The following is a 19,784-nucleotide window of genomic DNA, read 5'->3' as shown; positions in this document are numbered from 1 at the left end:
TAAGATAAAATATATAAATTAAAGTTGAAAATAAGATAACTGTACAACAAAATACAAAGTATAGACATTTATAAGAATGTAAGAGAAATATAAATATATATACACACAATAACAGCAGCAATTCTAAGCAAAAAAAATCGTGATTCTCATTTTATGCAAAATTGTGCAGCCCTACTCTGATGGCTTCATCAGCAACTTTGGAAATGATCAGTAGCTTGCCCACAAGTTTTTGGCAAGCAGGCTGGAACAGTCACCAAACTACCAACCCTCTGATTAGCAGATGAGCTGCTCTACCTCCTGAGCTACAGCCACTCAGAGTGGAAATTATGTTACTGAAAACAGAGTAGAAGGAGAGGAGAAAAACCTGTTTGAGATAGAGAAAGAAAAGGAAACATTGGAGAAAGGAGGAAAGAATCAGGGCTATGACTGGTAAATAGAGCGAGCTGGCTGATATGGGAGGCAGAGCCTTCAGTTTTCAGGCCCCTCTTCTGTGGAACCAGCTTCCAGTTTGGATTCAGGAGACAGACACTATCTCTACTTTCAAGATTAGGCTTCAAACTTTCCTTTTTGCTAAAGCATATAGTGAATCCTCCCTTAGTTATGCTGCAATAGATGTAGGCTGCCGGGGGATTCCCATGATGCATTGAGTTTTTCCTTTCCAGTCACCTTTCTCACTCACTATGTATTAACAGACCTCTCTGCATTGAATCATATCTGTTATTAACCTCTGTCTCTCTTCCACAGCATGTCTTTATCCTGTCTTCCTTCTCTCACCCCAACCAATCGCAGCAGATGGCCCCGCCCCTCCCTGAGCCTGGTTCTGCTGGAGGTTTCTTCCTGTTAAAAGGGAGTTTTTCCTTCCCACTGTCGCCAAAGTGCTGCTCATATGATTGTTGGGTTTTTCTCTGTATGCATTATTGTACGATCTACAGTGTACAGTGTACCACCCTGAATTTTACTTGGTATCGGATTGGAAAAGGAAATCAGTGGTATCGCACATCCCTAGTGGATAGAGTGATCTTTATCCAGAAGTGGAAATTATGCTTGTTCATGAGGCTGTTAGTCGTGTTGTCCAGCATGAAACTTACTTACAGCGTGTCAGTAAAGGGTGACTTGCACTTCTTACCCGTGTGTAATGGCCCCATGGTGGGATCGTGGATTTGACACACACATGATGAGCACAAGATTTCTGACAGCAGCTTGGCATCTCAGTTAGAAATGAAATGTAAAATGTTTTTGGAAGTATGGCTAATGTATAAGTTGACTTCTAAGGTACAACAAGGCCGAGAGGACGAGCAGATGGTTTACTACGTACTACAAAAACACTATTTTTAATCTTTGATCTTCCAACTGGATCTTTCTGTTCTGGCTTTAGTGTCTCCGTTTATTGAGTCATACTTTGGGAATCACCCTGTTGTGATCCCCGAGGAAAGGGGAAGGTGTGACACACTACAGAATTATACAAGCAATATGTTTTGCCTGTATCAGTAGATCTAAGAAATAAACCTGTTATGAAATTCTAAATTAGAAAAAAAGAGTTAACTTAAGTGCAGCTTTAATTTATAATTACTGCATGAACTGACCAGGAATTACAGGCAGCTTTATGCTGATGTGCTACAGTTCTCTGAGCGTGTTTGCTGTATATAAGAACCATTTGTAGATCAGTCGTAATTACTCTTGCACAGGTTTTTTGCTTGGTTTAAATTTGTGCACTATTTTTGTATTTTTCTAATATATCTCTGATTCACTTTTTCTTGCTGACACTTGCGCTGCTGGAAGCCGCAGTGTGGGATTAATAAAGTCCTACCCTTTACCTATCAACATTTCTGATTTGTAGTTAAGACTGTGACATGTTTTCATCATTTGCAAGCCAGAAGAGTGATCGCTCTTGAAGCCTGCTTGTTGCACAATACTGGTACTAGCACTACTACTGCTTCTAATACTACTGCTGCTACTGCACAAGGGCCTCAGAGGGACATATGGCAGCAAGGGTTAGAAGTCAGACACCTCGGGCCTGCAGGTTTGGGGCTGGATTCTAACATCCAGGTGTTACAGCTGATAAGGAGCCATAAACTATCCCCATTGTTCAGAAGCGATTACCAGTTTGTGGTTTTCTTTTTGACAGACACAAAGAGTGAGAGAGATCATGTTACTTTAAAAAAAGAAGAAGGGGTTTTCAGAGCTGTACATATTTGAAGCAGACATCATAGAAACATGGGTCAACTCTGTTTTTGGCATTGAGTGTTAAATTGTGAGCGTTTGAAAAAAACGTGCAAGTTCCTGCATTTACACTGTAGAGCAAAGAAAAGTTAGACGATGCTTGTACTATTGAGAATAACTATATAGATAAAAACCACGTAAACAGACATGAAAAAGGATGTGTCTGTAAAACTGTCTGTAACCTCTGTGAGCTGTAAGATGTTTCTGCTATCAAAACAGTTTGTGTTGTTTAATCCTGAACCATTCTTGGTCAGGACACTTACATCATCAGAGAAAGCCCATGTTACTCCACACAGTTAGAAAATCACAATGTTTGACCATAAAATCCCAGAATCATTCTGGGACACTAATTTCTGCAGCAGCAGAAAAATATCTTTCCATGCCACTGTGCTTTGAAAATAGAAAATGTTGAAACCTTTTTAAAATGTAAAACATAAAAACAACAAAGACTTAAAATGTTGAAGATGTCCTGATGAAATCTGTGAATGTTTAGATTCATTGGTGTTTCTACAGCGCAAACACAGAAGTTGGGTTTTAGAGATACAAGATGGGAACACGAGGCCGGAGAAGTAAATGCATCACAGAAGCTCCCTGCATGTGTTCAAATAAAGTGCAAGTGATTTGCAATAAATAAAAAAGAAGCTCCATGAGACTGTTCACATCATCTAAGAAAGGCTCGAACAGAACCTCGAATGTTAAAGTTCACTTCCTGTCTGTGTGGTCATTGAGTTTTTATCACCTGAGCTAATGTGAATGCTGTAAAAGCACCCTGGCTTAAAAAGAAGTACACATTTGGAGAAATTGTGCTGTAACTTCAAGTTTTCCATCTTTTCTTTGATAAAAGAAAAACAAGTCATAAACTCCTTGGTATGTTGATATCATGTCAGTAATTCACACAGACATGGTGTCATAAAGGCAAGCTTAACAGTTAAGGTACGGTCCTCCATACAGCCTGTACTTCAACATAACCCTGACTGCCGTTTGGAAATTTACATTACTCTAAAATCAGTGCTGTGAGAGTGACTTTAAGATCACATCCAGCTTTAAAACTGAATCTAACATCAGCATTCTTGGAAATAGCTCTAAGATATTAAGAGAATATGGCAAATGCAATCACAGGATGGCAAAAAAAAAAGGACTTTAAAATGAGATCTTCTTGTTTCATTGGAACAGAAAAGTACCACAACAAAGAATATGTGCAGCTATGTAAGAACAAGCATCTGCTTTGCAGTTTTTCATGTTTTGCATGCAGACTCAGGGCTGCTGGTCTCCTCTTGGCATTTTCTTATTTAAACGCAGTGTTGGGAAGGTTACTTTTAAAATGTATTCCATTACAGATTACAGAATACATGCCCCAAAATGTATTCTGTAACGTATTTCGTTACGGTTAATACGGTGGGTTCTGTGTCGGCTCGTAGCTGAAAACTAGCTTTACTTTGTTGTCTGGGTCAACTTTGCTAGCAGAGACAGAGAGAGGCGTTGAAAGGCTGCTCCAACGTAACTTATTGTTTCAGAGGAAAACACGAACACGGTGTACAGTCGAGTCTTAATAGCTTACTTACAGCTGGGCTCGTCAGGCTCTCTTCTTGGCTGCAGTGGTTATTATTATATTTACATGCTTCCAGCTCCCGTTTCTGCTCGATGACAGCTCGTACTTTTCCTTTTTCTCCCTCCCTCGCTCACAGACACATAACGTGTATGGCAGTCCATTCTCCCTGCAGCACGGACTACACTGCCCATGATGCTACATTCTTTAGAGCTATACCTGTAGCATTCTGCCTATTAGCTTAGCACAAGAACAACAGGCGCTCTCTCACCCAGGGAACACGCAGAGAGAGAGCGTCACCCTGTAACCATGGCAACCGTAACGCTGCCGCCTGGAACAACAGAACGTAGCTGTCAAACAAAACCCAAACAGTCCTGACCCGCCACAATATGAAACAGGGAAGTACCGCCGTGTAATCCATTTATTTCAACAAAGTAACTGTATTCTAAATACCACCTTTTTAAACGGTAACTGTAACGGAATACAGTTACTCATATTTTGTATGTTAAATACGTAACGGCGGTACATGTATTCCGTTACTCCCCAACACTGTTTAAACGTTAGAACCTCAACACTGCATTGCCTTTTGCCATCAAACATTTCTTTAAGCCATCTGAAACACTGGGTTGTGGGGCAGCTGGTAAGGACTTGTGTATTTCTGGAGAGTCTGCCACACAGACCGTGACAACCTGGAGTGGTTTGGACATGTGCAGAAGAGGGATAGTGGATACATTAGGCAAAGTTGGAGCTGCCAGGCATTAGGAGACGAACACTATGGATACAACAAGGACTTAACAGACATAAGCATAATAGTGTTTTTATGCCCGCTTAACAAACAGGCCTTCGTTGTCAGTATTAAGAAGAATCAGATGTTAATGCTTGTAGAGAATGTCTGATTGACTCACCCATACACACAATGTGCTGCAGTGATGACCCAGTATGGTGATATGATGGAGCCTCCACACAGGTGTTCATTCCTAAAATGGAGGCTAACTTGCCAGGGGAACTGGCCTTGTTTTGAGATGTTACCTCCAACAATACGTGTCCTGTACTCAGGCCTGAGACCACAATCTGAGGGCACAGAGAAATAAAGTGTCAAGCAGTTATAGTGTCACCACCAGAAGGTTAGTACTGTCCTATAGTGACAGTGTGTCGGCTGCGAACGAAATTTCTTTTAGAGCTTTTGTTTTTTTATTTCCTTTCTATTTTTTTCTGTTCAAGTTGTGTGTGATTGGTCGACTACAGGACATCAAATAGTCATTGCTATGCACTGAGCAGGAAGGGGAAGGGCGGGGGGGGCTTAGAGAAAGAGTATAGCACTACAAAGACAAGCTGGAAAGGTGAGGAAATACGTGATACACTTCAGTTGTTAAAATTGTTACATGGGATGCTTTTTTTTTAGTTTTACATATTTTAATTTATGCTATGTTGTTTGATCTTCTGTGTTGTTTCACTGTAAATAGTTCAAAGTTTATGCATATTGTACTTACAATCAGTGAATGGATCTTTTCGTCTGCCTGATTATAAACTGGTTAAAGTTTGGTATTTATTTTTGTACTTGAAAATTAATTTTTTTGCAGCATTGTTGCATGTTGAGGTTAATAAGCCAAATAAATAATAAACATTTGATATAATGTCTCCTGGGCTTATCCATTTCAGGGTCACGGGGATGCTGGAGCCCATCTCAGCTGCCATATGGCAGGAGGAGGGGCTTACCCTGCACAGGCAGTTGCAGGGCTGACACAGAGAGTCAGACAGCCAATCACACTTACATAACCCAGGACTTTCTTCTGTGCTGACCACTGCATCTTGATATAATGCGTGTTTTGTAAATTAGTAATTTTACAGAGTAACGACAAACTAATGCAACAAGTAGCGTAAAGAATTTGTTTTTCCAGTGAAGAATTAAGAAATGTAATGGATTACTTTTAAGAAAAGGTTACTTTTAGTAAATGTAATTAGTAGCAATGAAAGTGATGAGTAATGTGTAATACCTTACATTTGTGGGGTAACAACTTCAATACTGCTGACCAAAAAAAAGCCACTACTACTACTACTGCTACTTTGATGAAACCTTGCTCTGTACTAAAAAATCTTGAAGGAGAATGTCTCGCCATCAGTTTAGGCCCTGAATCTTAAGCCCTTAGGCAATTATGCAGCAGGTATGATCTGAGACATGCAGCAACTCCACTGCTTAAAGCCTAAAAGAAGGGGAAAAGAAGCAGATTTTGGAATGCCTGGCCTGCTGAAAAAACAATTTTCTACCATTTAAACCAATTTAAGCATCACATTTAAGCATTTAAACAATGCTTAAATCACAGCAAAAGTTAAATTTGGTTTATTAAACATTAGGTCTCTCTCTTCTAGGTCCCTAATTTAATAATTGAGCAGATATAGAGAGATAAAAGACAGAAGGATAAACCAGATGTTCTCCATTAAACCATCCAAGATGTTCTTTCAGTGCCAGAGGAACAGTCTGAGAACATCATCACCAGGGCAGGAGGTGCAGCACTACTGGAAGAGCATATGGGAGAAGGATGCAATGCATAACAACAATGCTCAGTGGTTGGTGGATCTAAGAGCAGACCATGGTAATCTCCACCCTGAACATGCTTCAGTCACAGTCACAATGGGAGACATCCAAGAAACAGCATGAAGAGTTGGACAGGACCAGGGCCTGCTCTCCAGCTTGCTCAATAAGTTAACTGCACTCAATGAGTGTCTGGCAGCACAAACCAACCAGCTGCTAATGCATTTGATGCACCCAGAATGACCAGCTGCAGGCCAGATAGTCCTGATCCTCAAGAATCTCCAAAAGGGACTGGTCCCATCCAACTACTGGCCAAAACTCTGCCTCAGCACAACATGGATGCTCCTGTTAGGCATCATAGCAGCTAACATGAATAGGCACATGGTTCATACTCTAATATCTAGAACTGTACAAGATTAACAGGACCCTAAGAGCCGTCATCAAGAATAAAATGGAGATGGGCGGAATAAAATGGGATGACCCCCCCCCCCCCCCCAGCCAGATCATCAGCAAGTCTGGCTACAGATACCGAATTCAGAATGGAGCAAACACCCTCTACATGGATGACATCGATCTGTTCGCTAGGAGTGAACGAGACATCAATTCACTGATCCACACCACTAAGATCTAACAGAAGTGACATCGAAACTTCATCCGGTCCGGAGAAGTGTAGTCAGATGGTAACAAAGAGTGGGAGAAGACAACATTACAGACATTAAGGACCTCAGAATCCCAAAGGCAAATATGAACCATGAAGAGGCTAACAGGAAAGCTGTAACCACCAAATACCTGCAGAGTAAGGTAAGTCCTGAGGACTCAGATGAATGGGAAGAAAAAGATCCGGCCAACACCTGTGCCCTGCTGTTTGTCAGATACCCTGCTGATACAATAATTGGTCAAAGGAGAAGACAGAAGACACTGACATCAGGTCAAGAAAGCTCCTTACCATGCCACGTGTCATGATTAGGCTGTGTGCAGGCAGGATGAGGACCCAAACGCAAACTCACGGGAAAACAGGATTGAACTCAAAATACAGCTTTATTGCTGACAAAAGATAACGGTGATACAAAATAATATGAAACTAAACGGGGAAGTACTAAAGAACTGACTTACGAGGAAACACACGGAGGGGCACACAGTCATGAGGGAGAACGTGACACTGAACTGAGGGAGACGTGGACATAAATGCACAGAGGGTGAACGAGGGAAGTGGGAGCACATGGGGAACACAGCTGACACAGATAATCGTAACGAGACAGGGCAGGGGTGAACACAACATGACGCATACTGACGAGAGACTGTCAAAGTAAAACAGGAAGTACACAGAGGTTCAGACAGGAGGAGAGAGAGCACGGACATAACGGAAAACATGGAATAAAACACGAGGGGAAACAAGGGTTCACAGATACACAAAGCGGCACACAGGAGGTAACCAAATAAGGAACATCTTAACTAAACAACCTAGGAACCAAGGCATAAATAGAGAACAAAATACAAAACACACGAAAACTAAGAATACTGGGCCAACATGGCCCAGGACCATGACACCACGAGGGTTTCACCCCAAGTCCAGCAGAAGCAGAAGAAAGGAGGCCAAGGACTAGTGTGTGTCTAAACCACTATCCATCAGCAGAAACCCAAGAAAGAAGAGGGGCGAGAAGATAAACCATTATAGAAGGACGTGCCCTTGTACAACATGTACTGGCAGATAGAAGAAGTAACTAATATTGAGAAATCCTAACAATGGCTGGACTGAAAGACAGGACAGAGGCAATAATCATGGCAGCACAGGAACAAGCTCCAAGCACAAGATTCAAAGGAGCTGGAGTCTACCACACCAGGCAGGGCATACATGGAACGCCATAACCAAGTGGCTAGAATAGTACACAGTAACATCTGTGTTAAGTATGGCTAGGAAGCCCCTTGGAAGTGAAAATGGGATGTGCCCCCCAGGGTGGTTGAGAATGACCAAGCTGAGATCCCGTGGGACTTCCAGATACAGACAGCCAATCTGGCATTGACACTGCATAAAGAGTAGGCTAAGTATCAGGTTATGCTTTATAAGCAGGCAGTATATTCGAAGGGATTTGTACTCTTCTGGATTTGTTTGTACATTGTAGCAGCAATGTTTGGTCACTCTAAATTATTAAATCATTTAGAGTGACACAGGTTCCTCTGTCCTAATTGTAGGGGATATATATATTTGCTCTACATTTTATAGCTTTATTTCAAAAAGCATTGAAGGATTAAAATCGATTAAATTTAAGTTTTCACCTCACGCCTTTCTACATACAATAAACTCAAAATTCTTGCAAATTTATTGAAAATAAAAAACATAAAATGCACAGGATTGTATTGAGGGTTAGATCAGGGAGAGGATAAAGAAAATGTTCCGCAACAAAGAGCACAGCAGCCACCATCATTCATAAATGAAAGAACTTTGACCATGACTCTTCTACAGCTGGCCAACCAGCCAATCTGATCAATAAGGGTAGAAGACCATTAGTCATAGAGGTGACCAAGAGTGTTGCTCTGTAGAGAAGGACTGCTGCTCTTCACCACTACTCAACTACTCTTTCAAGGATGTTTGATATGAAAGGAAGGTTGGAGATTGGCCTATAATTAGCTAAGACTGCTGGGTCTAGAGATGCTTTTTGAGTAAAGGTTTAACTGCAGCCACCTTGAAGGCCTGTGGTACATAGCCGATTATTAGAGATAGGTTGATCATATATAAGATCAAAGAATTAATCAATGGCAGGACTTCTTTGAGCAGTTTTGTAGGAATGGGGTCTAAAAGACACGTTGATGGTTTGGAGGAAGTAATTATTGAAGTTAACTCAGAAAGATCGATTGGAGAAAAAGAGTCTAACTTAACATCAATGGAACTAAGAGTAGCTGTAGATAATATTACATCTGTGGGATGATTATTGGTAATTTTTTCTCTAATGATTAAAATTTATTTGTGAAGAAGTTCATGAAGTCATCACTAGTTAACGTTAAAGGGATGGTTGGCTCAACAGAGCTCTGACTTTTTGTCAGCCTGGCTACAGTGCTGAAGAGAAACCTGGGGTTGTTCTTATTTTCTTCGATCAGTGATGAGTAGTAAGCTGTTCTGGCTTTGCGAAGGGCTTTCTTATAAAGCAACAAACTATTTCTCCAGGCTAAATGATGATCCTCTAAATTTGTGACACGCCATTTCCTCATCATCCAGTTATCTGCTTTAGGCTACGTGTTTGAGAATTATACCACGGAGTCAGGTACTTCTGATTTGAGGCCTTTGAGCTACAGTATCCAGAGTCGTACGTTGTTAAAACAAGATCTAGAGTGTGATTAAAGTGGTGGGTGGGTTCTTTTACAGTTTGAGAGAAGCCAATTGAGTCTAATAACAGATTAAATGCCATGTTGAGGCTGTCATTTTTAGCATCTACATGGATGTTAAAATCACCCACAATAATTATTTTATCTGAGCTGAGCAGTAAATCAGATAAAAAGTCTGAGAAATCAGAGAGAAACTCTGTGTAAGGCCCAGGTGGACGATAGATGATAACAAGTAAGACTGGTTTCTGAGTTTTACAGCTGGGGTGGACAATGTTAAGCATCAGGCTTTCAAATTAATTAAAGTCTGTCTTGGTCTTTGGTTGATTAATAGAGGAAAATAGGTGTGGCAAGCTTGTAGCATCATACTTGAAAAGATGTAAAACTGTAAATCCTGTCCAAGGTGCTTCAACAAAGCATTGAGCAAACACTGTGAATACTTAAATACGCATGTTATATTGTTTCACTTTTTTCTCTTTGTCATGATGGGGTATTGTTTGCAGAGTGAAAAGCTAATTTAATCCATTTTGAAATAAGGCTGTAATATGACAAAACACAGAACAAGCAAAGTGTGTGGAAAACTTTCTTCTATAATAAAAACACTCAATAAAACAAATGCTGCATGCTTTCTCACCTAGACATTTTAGAGTTGTCACCAGCCCTGAGCTGCATTGTGTCTTACTGTGGTGAAATAGAAACCATAGGTCAAATGACATGGAAGCTCAGCCGAACTGAACACGTACAACAAGTTAAAACACTCTTATACCTTAAAACGAAAGCTTCAAAATACTTTGATGGTGTACTGGACTAAATGACATCTTTTATTAATCTCGTTCCCTCTAAGCTTTAATGTGACCTCTTCTATTTCTTCTCTTTAAATGCTCAGCCACTGGACAGCTGTAGATCACGAGGTAATTGGTGGGTTGTAATTTGATGTCTGGCTCCTCTGGTCTGTATAGTAAAGTGTTCTTGATACTAAAGCCAGTGAAGTGTATGTTTGCACACTGTTTTACCCAAAGTATTTGCTTTGGTTGGGTGAGTGAATACTTTGGCAGAATTGATTTAAATAGTGTTCTGTAGCAGTCTGTGGTTATCAGAAGTCTTTGATGTTTTCACGTGTGACCCCAGGCTACGTCTATAGAGTTCAGATGTGGCTGATATAGTAACAGTTTGTCTCTTTTGAATTTGTAATGTTTTCATAGTTTTGTGAAAATATTTATAGCGCTCATTGCTGTGTAACAGACCGTTTTTGGAGAGTATTTTGTTTGACTGGTTAATATTGAGGCGCAATTTTTATTTATTTATTTTAAATTCTGATTGGCTAATTGGATGACAACAGCAGTGTTATCACTTTGGGGCAAATACACACTTTCCATTTACTCAAACAGCACAAAAGGTGTGTACACCTGATAGATGGGGCGTTCTGAAGCTTGATTATCTGTGATTTGTTCCACTGAAAAGACATCAGGTCGGTCTGAAGGTCCTTCTCAATGTAGGTCAGAGAGATGAAGAAAGACTCTAAATAACTGAAAAACAAAAGGGTCAGGGTTATGTTCATATATCTTCATATATCTATCCTTCATAGTCTGACATCCTGTGAGACTTTCATGTCTTGGATCTGTTACGGCTCACACAGATACATTTCAGTCCTGTTTGTCTTTTCCTCTGAAGGTGATGCACGTTGCCAAATTGTCTTTGTTAAACCAACGGTTACTGTTGTTTCAAAACCATAATTACTCTGTGACCTAAACCATCTATTTCTTACTGTAGTTGGAATGATAAAAGCTCTGTAAACAGTTGTTTTTATGCTCCAACTAAACTCCTACTGTACTCTCTTATGTGCAGTAAGAGTTTAGTTGCATGACATTTGATGTCTTTTAAACGTGCTATACAATTAAAGCTTGACTGTTACTTTCATTTTTAAATACATTTTTGGTTCAGCAGTCTTTATAGTTTATCTTCTGCCGCCAGCATAAACCAAACTACCCAAATTCATTTTGCAGCATAATAACAAGCCCAAACATCGAACCACAGTCACAGAGAACCAGATGAAATGGCCCCAGAATTTAAATCACTGATGTGAACAGAGCAAGGACACAAGGAGGGAGGGTTCAAGGTAACAGCCATTTAACCAAGTAAGCAATCCTTTCCTTCAAGCATTATTTTGAAGTGATGTCAGCTGCAGATGACGTTGGACACAAACTGAATAAGTTTTCTTCATATTTTTTGACATATAGTATCTCTAGTACTATATTATCAGTATCTCAGATGTTACAGTATTCATGGTTGTTCCATCTTCCACAAGTTAATAAACAAAATACATCCCAGACAGTTTCCCAGTCTACTGCAGTAACTGTACTGTAATTTAATTGGAGATGGTTTACTCTGGTCAAATGGACCCCTGGTCCACCACCTTTGGAGCAGTGGGACACTTTTTAAAAGTCCACCCAAAACAAGAAAATGTGCTAAACAAAAAAAGGACACGAATAAGAAATGCATCATCTCAGCCTGACAACTAGACACTGCAGAAATGAATGAAACATTGGTGTAACCTGGAGTATCCAAGCTGCGTGCAGGCAGCTCTGCCCAGCCTGTTGTTCCAATCTTCTGAGCAGACTGTCCTCCATTTCCCCTGCATCTGAACCTGCAGGACTGAACTTCTGCCACTCAGACGCACTGAGAGACAGACACATGCGACACAGGCAGGAAATTACAAGAAGGAAGACGGTACACTATCCTGTTTTCTAAAACATAGAACTGCTGTTCTGGCATCTTCAGTTAATGCCAACTGAGCACATCTGAGCTCAGGAGCTAAGCAGAGCCAGGCCTGGTTGTATGGGATCCTGTGTGTTTGTCCTGCAGGCTGGCATTGCTGTGAGCTGACCACACGGAGAAACTCACACAGTAATATGAAAACAGTGTCATCCCACAGCCTGTTTACACCCTCAACACATCCTTTTTTTCTTCTCATGCTTGTGGTGCTGCAGATGTCACTAAAGTTGTGGCCACTTCATTTCAAACTGTTAAAAAAATCCCAGCAGAAGCACAAATATTTCTGCACAGTTTACACAAAATGTGTCTGCTAGCTAAACGTACAGTTGCTGTATTTCCATATGTGGAAATATTAAAAAACGAAACAACACTTCCAGTCTATACAGTGTGTGTGTGTGTGTGTGTGTGTGTGTCTCACCACAGCCAAGCTCGTCTTCCCCATTTATGCAGTGAAGTTTTCCGTCACACAGGTAAATGTTGTTGATGCACTGAGACGAGGAGCCACACTGAAACCTCCCCGAACACCTCAGGCCCACTGTAGGCACAGATGAAACTGTAGATAAGGAAGGTTCTAGAAGTACTGAATGATCTTGTTCAGTGTTTGGTAATACTGCAGACACAAAGAGAAAAGATGGGCAACCTGCATTCTTTCCTGTGGGCACCAGGCAGGAACCTCTGCTGGTCTGTAATAAGGTATTTTGTTGCTTGTGTGGTGTAAATGTTATTTTTGTTTCAGTATTTTTTGTATTTATTGATTATTTACTGAACATTTTAATAATTTGTGTGAGTCTGTCTGAGTTGCCATGTTAAGTTTTGTGAATTAGAGCTTTGACAAATAAAAATAATTATCCACTAAATTCTGCCTCTGTCATTCTTGATCATTCTTCACACAGTCCTATTAAGGTTGTGACCACCAACCACGTGACATATTGAACGTGCAACAATCCTGACACTTCAGTGGCTCCATTTTTGCAAAATGTAGAGAGTTACCACAGCACTGAGCTCCTTACATCCAAGGCCAACGCTGAGCAGGACAACCACCCCGAGGATGCAGCAAACAGCGAATATCAGAACGGCAAAGCGATGGGCTAAGATTCTGCTCTTCCAGCTTTTATCCATGTCATCTTCTGTGGACAGACGGGGGTTAGTGAAAATTTGCTGTGCCAACAATATACAATATGAGCACCTGAGTTTTTCATCTCCAACACTAAATGGCTCTTAAGTTTAGGCTTTATTACACTGACTGTGTGCTTTATTTAGTCATTGCATTTTACATCTTGCATTTTAATTCCTGAGCCGAGGAAACACACTGTGTCCCTTTGCAAACACTGATCTAGCAGCAAGATTATTTTGACATTTTTTCAAGACGATTGTCAAAATAATTTTCTTCAATATTACTCAGACCTTTTTGGTAGAAAGCAAATTGTAAAAGTCATTTTAAAAAGGGAGACGTAAAGACTAGGGGTGGGTTTTGATAATCGATTTATCGATTAAAATCGATTCTGGCTTGGATAACGTGATATCGATTCATTAAAACCCTGAATCGATTTTTTAATATAAATTTATTTTGCCCGAAATCCCAGAATCTCAGTTTCGACAACCACTAAACAGCTAAAACAGTAAATGAGAGCAGCTACACGGATTCTGCACAAAGACACACAAACACAAAGCTCGGACCCGCTGACGGATCAGAATCAGTGAGATGTCGCCTTTCTCACCCGGCGGCATGGACACGGTCGGGGCTGAAAGCCGACAGCTCGCTGATTCTGATCTGTCGGCAGGTCCGCGCTTTCTGTTTACGCCCTTTTTGCGTTGATTCTAAAGCTGTTAGTTTTATCTCTCTCCAAACAATAAAAATAAAACTCACTGAACCAGCAGCAAAAGAAGATCCAAACTACGCTTCACATAAACATCGTCATGAATTCCCTCTGACTTTTGCTGTTTTGCTTCCACCACGATAAAAATCACACTTCATGCACAGCTCTCTCTCTCTCTCTCTCTCTCTCTGTACTTCAAGAACAGTTTCCTGTCTAAAAATCAGTTTTCTGCATTATTCGCTTGCTTGTTACGCACAAGTCTACCGTTGTTTACAGCGCTGTCGGCCGCTTTTTTTTTCCCTTTTACTTAATCCCGAAAAGAAAGCCTCATTTCTGCCGTTCAATAGGCTTCTGAACAAAACGCTGCAAAATGCTTAGCCGTGTCTCTAATAAAACCGCTGTAACTTCAGAGGTAATGTTCATATGTTGATTAATGGTTTTCTTTCGTTTTTGATCTACTGCAGAATATTTTTATAAAATCCCAGGCCAGGAAAATCACCTTCATGTTTTTATGTGTTTTATCTTCAGCTACTTTGACACAAAGGCATCTGCTGTGATGCTCACACCTTTGATAAAGTCTTGCGAGTGTCAGCTTCCTTTTTATAGATACAAAAATATGTAAATGTACTGATCTGAATTATAATATTCCCGACTGTCTGAGGCAAAATTTCCCAAATTCAAATCGAATCGAATAGAATCGAATTGAATTGAATCGTGTATAGAATCGATTTGGGACCTTGTGAATCGGAATCAAATCGATTCTAGAAATCAGTGACGATACCCAGCCCTAGTAAAGACGTTCACGTAAGAAAGAGCTGAATCTGTAAAAGATCTTTTGCATTGTATTTAGTTGGATTTGTGCTGATCTCCTTTTAGTTTTAGCCTTGAACAGTAATATTTCCATTATGTCATGCAAGTACATATTCACTCCTAGAGTATCACAGCGTCTCACCATGCATAAATGGCTGCACTTTGGTAATGGGCATGGCTGGACTGGGTGGAGGTTGGGGATCTGCGGGTTTAGTGCAATAGTCCCCTGACTGTGGCTCAATGACAAAGCTGCCCAGGGGGCTGATGTTCAGACTGGTGGGGGTCTCGACAGTAGGGAGGTCTTCTTCTGTCACCGAGACCACATCTATCGTGGAGGAGTCTGGTTGCTCCGGTGCGTCTTTCTTTGGTTCCTACGCGTAAGATTGAAAAAAAAAGGGCAAATCAGATACAATACAACTCTAACAATGTTCAGTTTATTTGATAAACTATGTGACATTTACAGCCAACGCAAGACTTGCTAGAAAAATGTTTGTGTTATGTGTGACTGTCAAACTAAAACGTCTAAATACCCAAATTTGCTGTAAACCAGAACTAGCTTGGGCTAGCAGCAACATCTGGGCCTGATGATTAGTTGAATTGTTTTCCTAATTGAACTATAAGTCATGGACATGACTGCTCAGGCCCACAGGTCAGCTGACACTGGCCGCTATAACTGTTTTAAACACTGGATTAACAAGTATGCAAGTATGTGTGTTAAAACTATATAAGTAATGAATGCTGCTTGTTAATCAAACTTGCTAAACAAGGCAGATAACATAACGCTCCACCCTCTCATCATAATATGATAAATTGTAGCACAAACAAACAAACAAACAAACAAAACGGTCCCTGCCAAATTGCTAATGTTGAGAACTTAAAATGCAAATTCCAGTGGTTATGTCCACCTGTCAACAATTTACATGAACTTGATTCTGTTCATCTGGACGTTTTCAGTGGGAGAAACGAGTCGTCACTCATCCACGACGACAGGCTCAGCTGACTGACCCCAATCTTATAAACAGTACATTTGCACAATGACTCCACCATTAGCACCACTAACGAACAATGGGCCGGGAGGTCAGTTCCTTGATCATTAAGATGCAAATTTTATGACCATTGATAAACAACAACAAACATCCTTTTCAAAAGGTGTTTGAATGAACTGAGAAAGCTCATCTAGCTCTGCAAGAAAAGTCTAAGACCAGGCAACAAAGGACGTTTGACTTATTTGCTGCGTGCTGTTCGTTTGGCTTACTTATTGTAATGTGGCGCTCACATCACTTAGTAACAGTGTTGGGAAGTAACGGAATACATGTACCGCCGTTACGTATTTAAAATACAAAATATGAGTAACTGTATTCCGTTACAGTTACCGTTTAAAAAGGTGGTATTTAGAATACAGTTACTTTGTTGAAATAAATGGATTACACGGCGGTACTTCCCTGTTTCATATTGTGGCGGGTCAGGACTGTTTGGGTTTTGTTTGACAGCTACGTTCTGTTGTTCCAGGTGGCAGCGTTACGGTTGCCATGGTTACAGGGTGACGCTCTCTCTCTGCGTGTTTCCTGGGTGAGAGAGGCCTTTTTGTTGTTGTTGTGCTAAGCTAATAGGCAGAATGCTACAGGTATAGCTCTAAAGAATGTAGCATCATGGGCAGTGTAGTCCGTGCTGCAGGGAGAATGGACTGCCATACCCGTTATGTGTCTGTGAGCGAGGGAGGGAGAAAAAGGAAAAGTACGAGCTGTCATCGAGCAGAAACGGGAGCTGGAAGCATGTAAATATAATAATAACCACTGCAGCCAAGAAGAGAGCCTGACGAGCCCAGTTGTAAGTAAGCTATTAAGACTCGACTGTACACCGTGTTCGTGTTTTCCTCCAAAAACAATAAGTTCTGTTGGAGCAGCCTTTCAACGCCTCTCTCTGTCTCTGCTAGCAAAGTTGACCCAGACAACAAAGTAAAGCTAGTTTTCAGCTACAAGCCCGACACAGAACCCGACGTATTAGCCAGAGGTCCCTTTACTACGGTTCGGAGCCGCGGACCTTCAGTAACAGTAATAAATCACAGCAATAGTACATTCATGTAGTTGTAAACAGCATGATAATATATTAAGTAATCCAAAGTATTCAGAATACGGAATACGTTACAGAATACATTTTGGGGCATGTATTCTGTAATCTGTAATGGAATACATTTTAAAAGTAACCTTCCCAACACTGCTTAGTAATAACAACAACGTCCGGCAGACTTGGGTAGGTGCACGATTCTGCCAAACTAGAAAGACTATCATGAGAAAATTTTGTGAGACGTGAGAGATGGAGGCAGATGAAACCATGCTCTCGTACGATGTTACATCTCTTCACTTGCATACCAGTCACTGAAGCGTTTGAGGTAGTTTGTAAGAGATTACAGGATGACCCCAACCTCAGCAACAGGACCGCTCTCAGCATCGACCAAGTGCGTTTGCTTTTGGAAATGTGTCTTCTCTGTGAATGGTTCTCATGGACATTGATCATTGGTTGCTGATCAATGTCCATGAGAATTTGCATACTAATTATCAATAACTTACTGCCCATTGTAAATTCATTGGTGCTAGTTCCAGTCATTATGCAAATGTACTGTTTATAAGATTGGAAACCTGCAGTCAGCTGAGACTGAAGAAGTCACCTGGATGATGACGAAAACATTTTAGCCCAATGAAAACGCTACGTCCAGATGAACTGAATCAACCTTTTGTGATGATTGAGCGTGCATCAAGACAATTTACTTGAACAGACCTCTGATTAACAGATGAAATTCTATTGGCTGGGATTAGATGAGCCATCATGCCGGGGGACAAGTGTGATGTAGGGAGCAGGTTGTGGTGAATGTATTCATTTGTCAAACGCTCTTTAGTTGATTGGGGTTTGATTATAACCAAAACAATTCTTTTTTCGGATTAAATTTATTTACATTTTTGCCCTTATTATCTCACTTTTCAGTTTCAGATTGGCACAAAAATCTCTTAAGAGAAGGAAAAGATTGACAGTCTGGTCGTAACAGTTGGAGCTTTACAAGGTTAACAACAAGTTTTACAAGAATCTCTGGCAAATAGCCCTGAAATGAAATATCTCTCTTGTTACTTTCAGATAAAAGCCTGACTAACAAACCAGTGTTTGGTCACCTTCCTGAAAAAGACACGTGTTACTCAGCTTTGGTTTATAGCATATACTTAGGGCTGGATCCTAAAACCTTCCTTTGTTACGCTGCAATATGCAAAGGGACACGCAACCTCCGGGTGGCTTCCCCTGATGCACTCAATCACCTTTTTTACTCTCTATGGGCTCACACAACGCTTTTCATTTAATCATTAGTAATTAATAACTTCTGTCTCTCTTATTAATTTCTGTCCCATGTCTCTCCACTCACCTCCAACTAGTGGTGGCAGACGGCTGCCCCTCCCTGAGCCTGGCTCTGCGGGAGGTTTTTCCTTCCCACTGTCACCAAATGCTTGCTCATAGGGGTTGTTTAATTGTTGGGGTTTTCTCTGTATTATTCTAGGCTCTTTACCTTACAATATAAAACGCCTTGATGTGACTGCTATTGTGATTTGGAGCTATATCAATAAAATGGAATTGTTTTTAACAGAATTGTCTGTTAAAAACAAGCTTCCGGTTTGGATTCAGGAGACAGACACTATCTCTACTTTCAAGATTAGGCTTCAAACTTTCCTTTTTGCTAAAGCATATAGTTAGGGCTGGACCAGGTGACCCTGAATCCTCCCTTAGTTATGCTGCAATAGACGTAGGCTGCCGGGGATTCCCATGATGCATTGAGTTTTTCCTTTCCAGTCACCTTTCTCACTCACTATGTGTTAACAGACCTCTCTGCATTGAATCATATCTGTTATTAATCTCTGTCTCTCTTCCACAGCATGTCTTTATCCTGTCTTCCTTCTCTCACCCCAACCAATCACAGCAGATGGCCCCGCCCCTCCCTGAGCCTGGTTCTGCTGGAGGTTTCTTCCTGTTAAAAGGGAGTTTTTCCTTCCCACTGTCGCCAAAGTGCTGCTCATAGGGGGTCATATGATTGTTGGGTTTTTCTCTGTATCTATGAAGCGCCTTGAGGCGACTTTTGTTGTGATTTGGCGCTATATAAATAAAATTGAATTGAATTGTCTGAAAATGACAGATGTCTTTATTTTTCTTGATTTGCAAAAACACACGTCTCTTTGTTGTTGCCTTGTAAATGTAGATTAATGAGATTTTGAATATATGAATTTAAAATTGTATTTATATCACTAAACATATTTATAATTCACCGTTCAGATCGATAACAAACTGTCAGGAAATTATTTTAGTGAAAATATGTTCAAATGGCTTAAAATAATGTAAAGTTTATTTATATAGCCCTGCTTATGAACACAAGTGCTTTAAAATACAGAATAAGAAACAGCAATTAAAATGGTGTAAATAGTTAAAACTAAACAAAGGAAAGCCTGAACAGCTGTGTCTTCCAAGTGAACTGTATGATTATAGTTTATTATTTTACATTTACAACTTTTAGATTAAAACACAGTAGCTTTGTTAGTCACTCTGAAGCCAATTCTTGGTAACATTATAGTAACTCATGTCTAAGGCATGGATGTTACATAACCCCTGGTGGCCTTCAACGAAGAAGAAAATACAAAGTTTCTCATGTACTTGATTTTGCCCACTTACTGTTGAGGTGGATGATGTGTTATCAGCACTCGCAGCAGGACCTGTGGGAATAAAGAGACAGCGCTACAGAGAGGTA

General features: G+C 40.5%; 1 protein-coding gene across 1 annotated transcript in view; it reads right to left on the bottom strand.

Moving 5' to 3' along the window:
* The window catches only part of tmprss3a (transmembrane serine protease 3a), a 37,419-nt gene that overhangs the window by 9,025 nt on the left and 8,610 nt on the right, over positions 1 to 19,784 (bottom strand). Inside the window, exons 3-10 of the mRNA XM_087852938.1 lie at positions 19,709 to 19,749; positions 15,153 to 15,381; positions 13,394 to 13,510; positions 12,802 to 12,918; positions 12,164 to 12,287; positions 11,018 to 11,137; positions 10,246 to 10,292; positions 4,672 to 4,837 (exon numbers count right to left, since the gene is read on the bottom strand). Of these exons, the coding sequence (XP_087709064.1) occupies positions 4,672 to 4,837; positions 10,246 to 10,292; positions 11,018 to 11,137; positions 12,164 to 12,287; positions 12,802 to 12,918; positions 13,394 to 13,510; positions 15,153 to 15,381; positions 19,709 to 19,749 (961 nt within the window). The remainder of the gene's footprint in view (positions 1 to 4,671; positions 4,838 to 10,245; positions 10,293 to 11,017; positions 11,138 to 12,163; positions 12,288 to 12,801; positions 12,919 to 13,393; positions 13,511 to 15,152; positions 15,382 to 19,708; positions 19,750 to 19,784) is intronic.

Source organism: Neolamprologus brichardi, chromosome 16 (genome assembly GCF_056152115.1).
Source record: "Neolamprologus brichardi isolate AB-2024 chromosome 16, ASM5615211v1, whole genome shotgun sequence".
NCBI lineage: Eukaryota > Metazoa > Chordata > Actinopteri > Cichliformes > Cichlidae > Neolamprologus > Neolamprologus brichardi.
The sequence above is the reverse complement of the archived record's forward strand: the minus strand, read 5'-3'. Positions and strand labels throughout refer to the sequence as shown.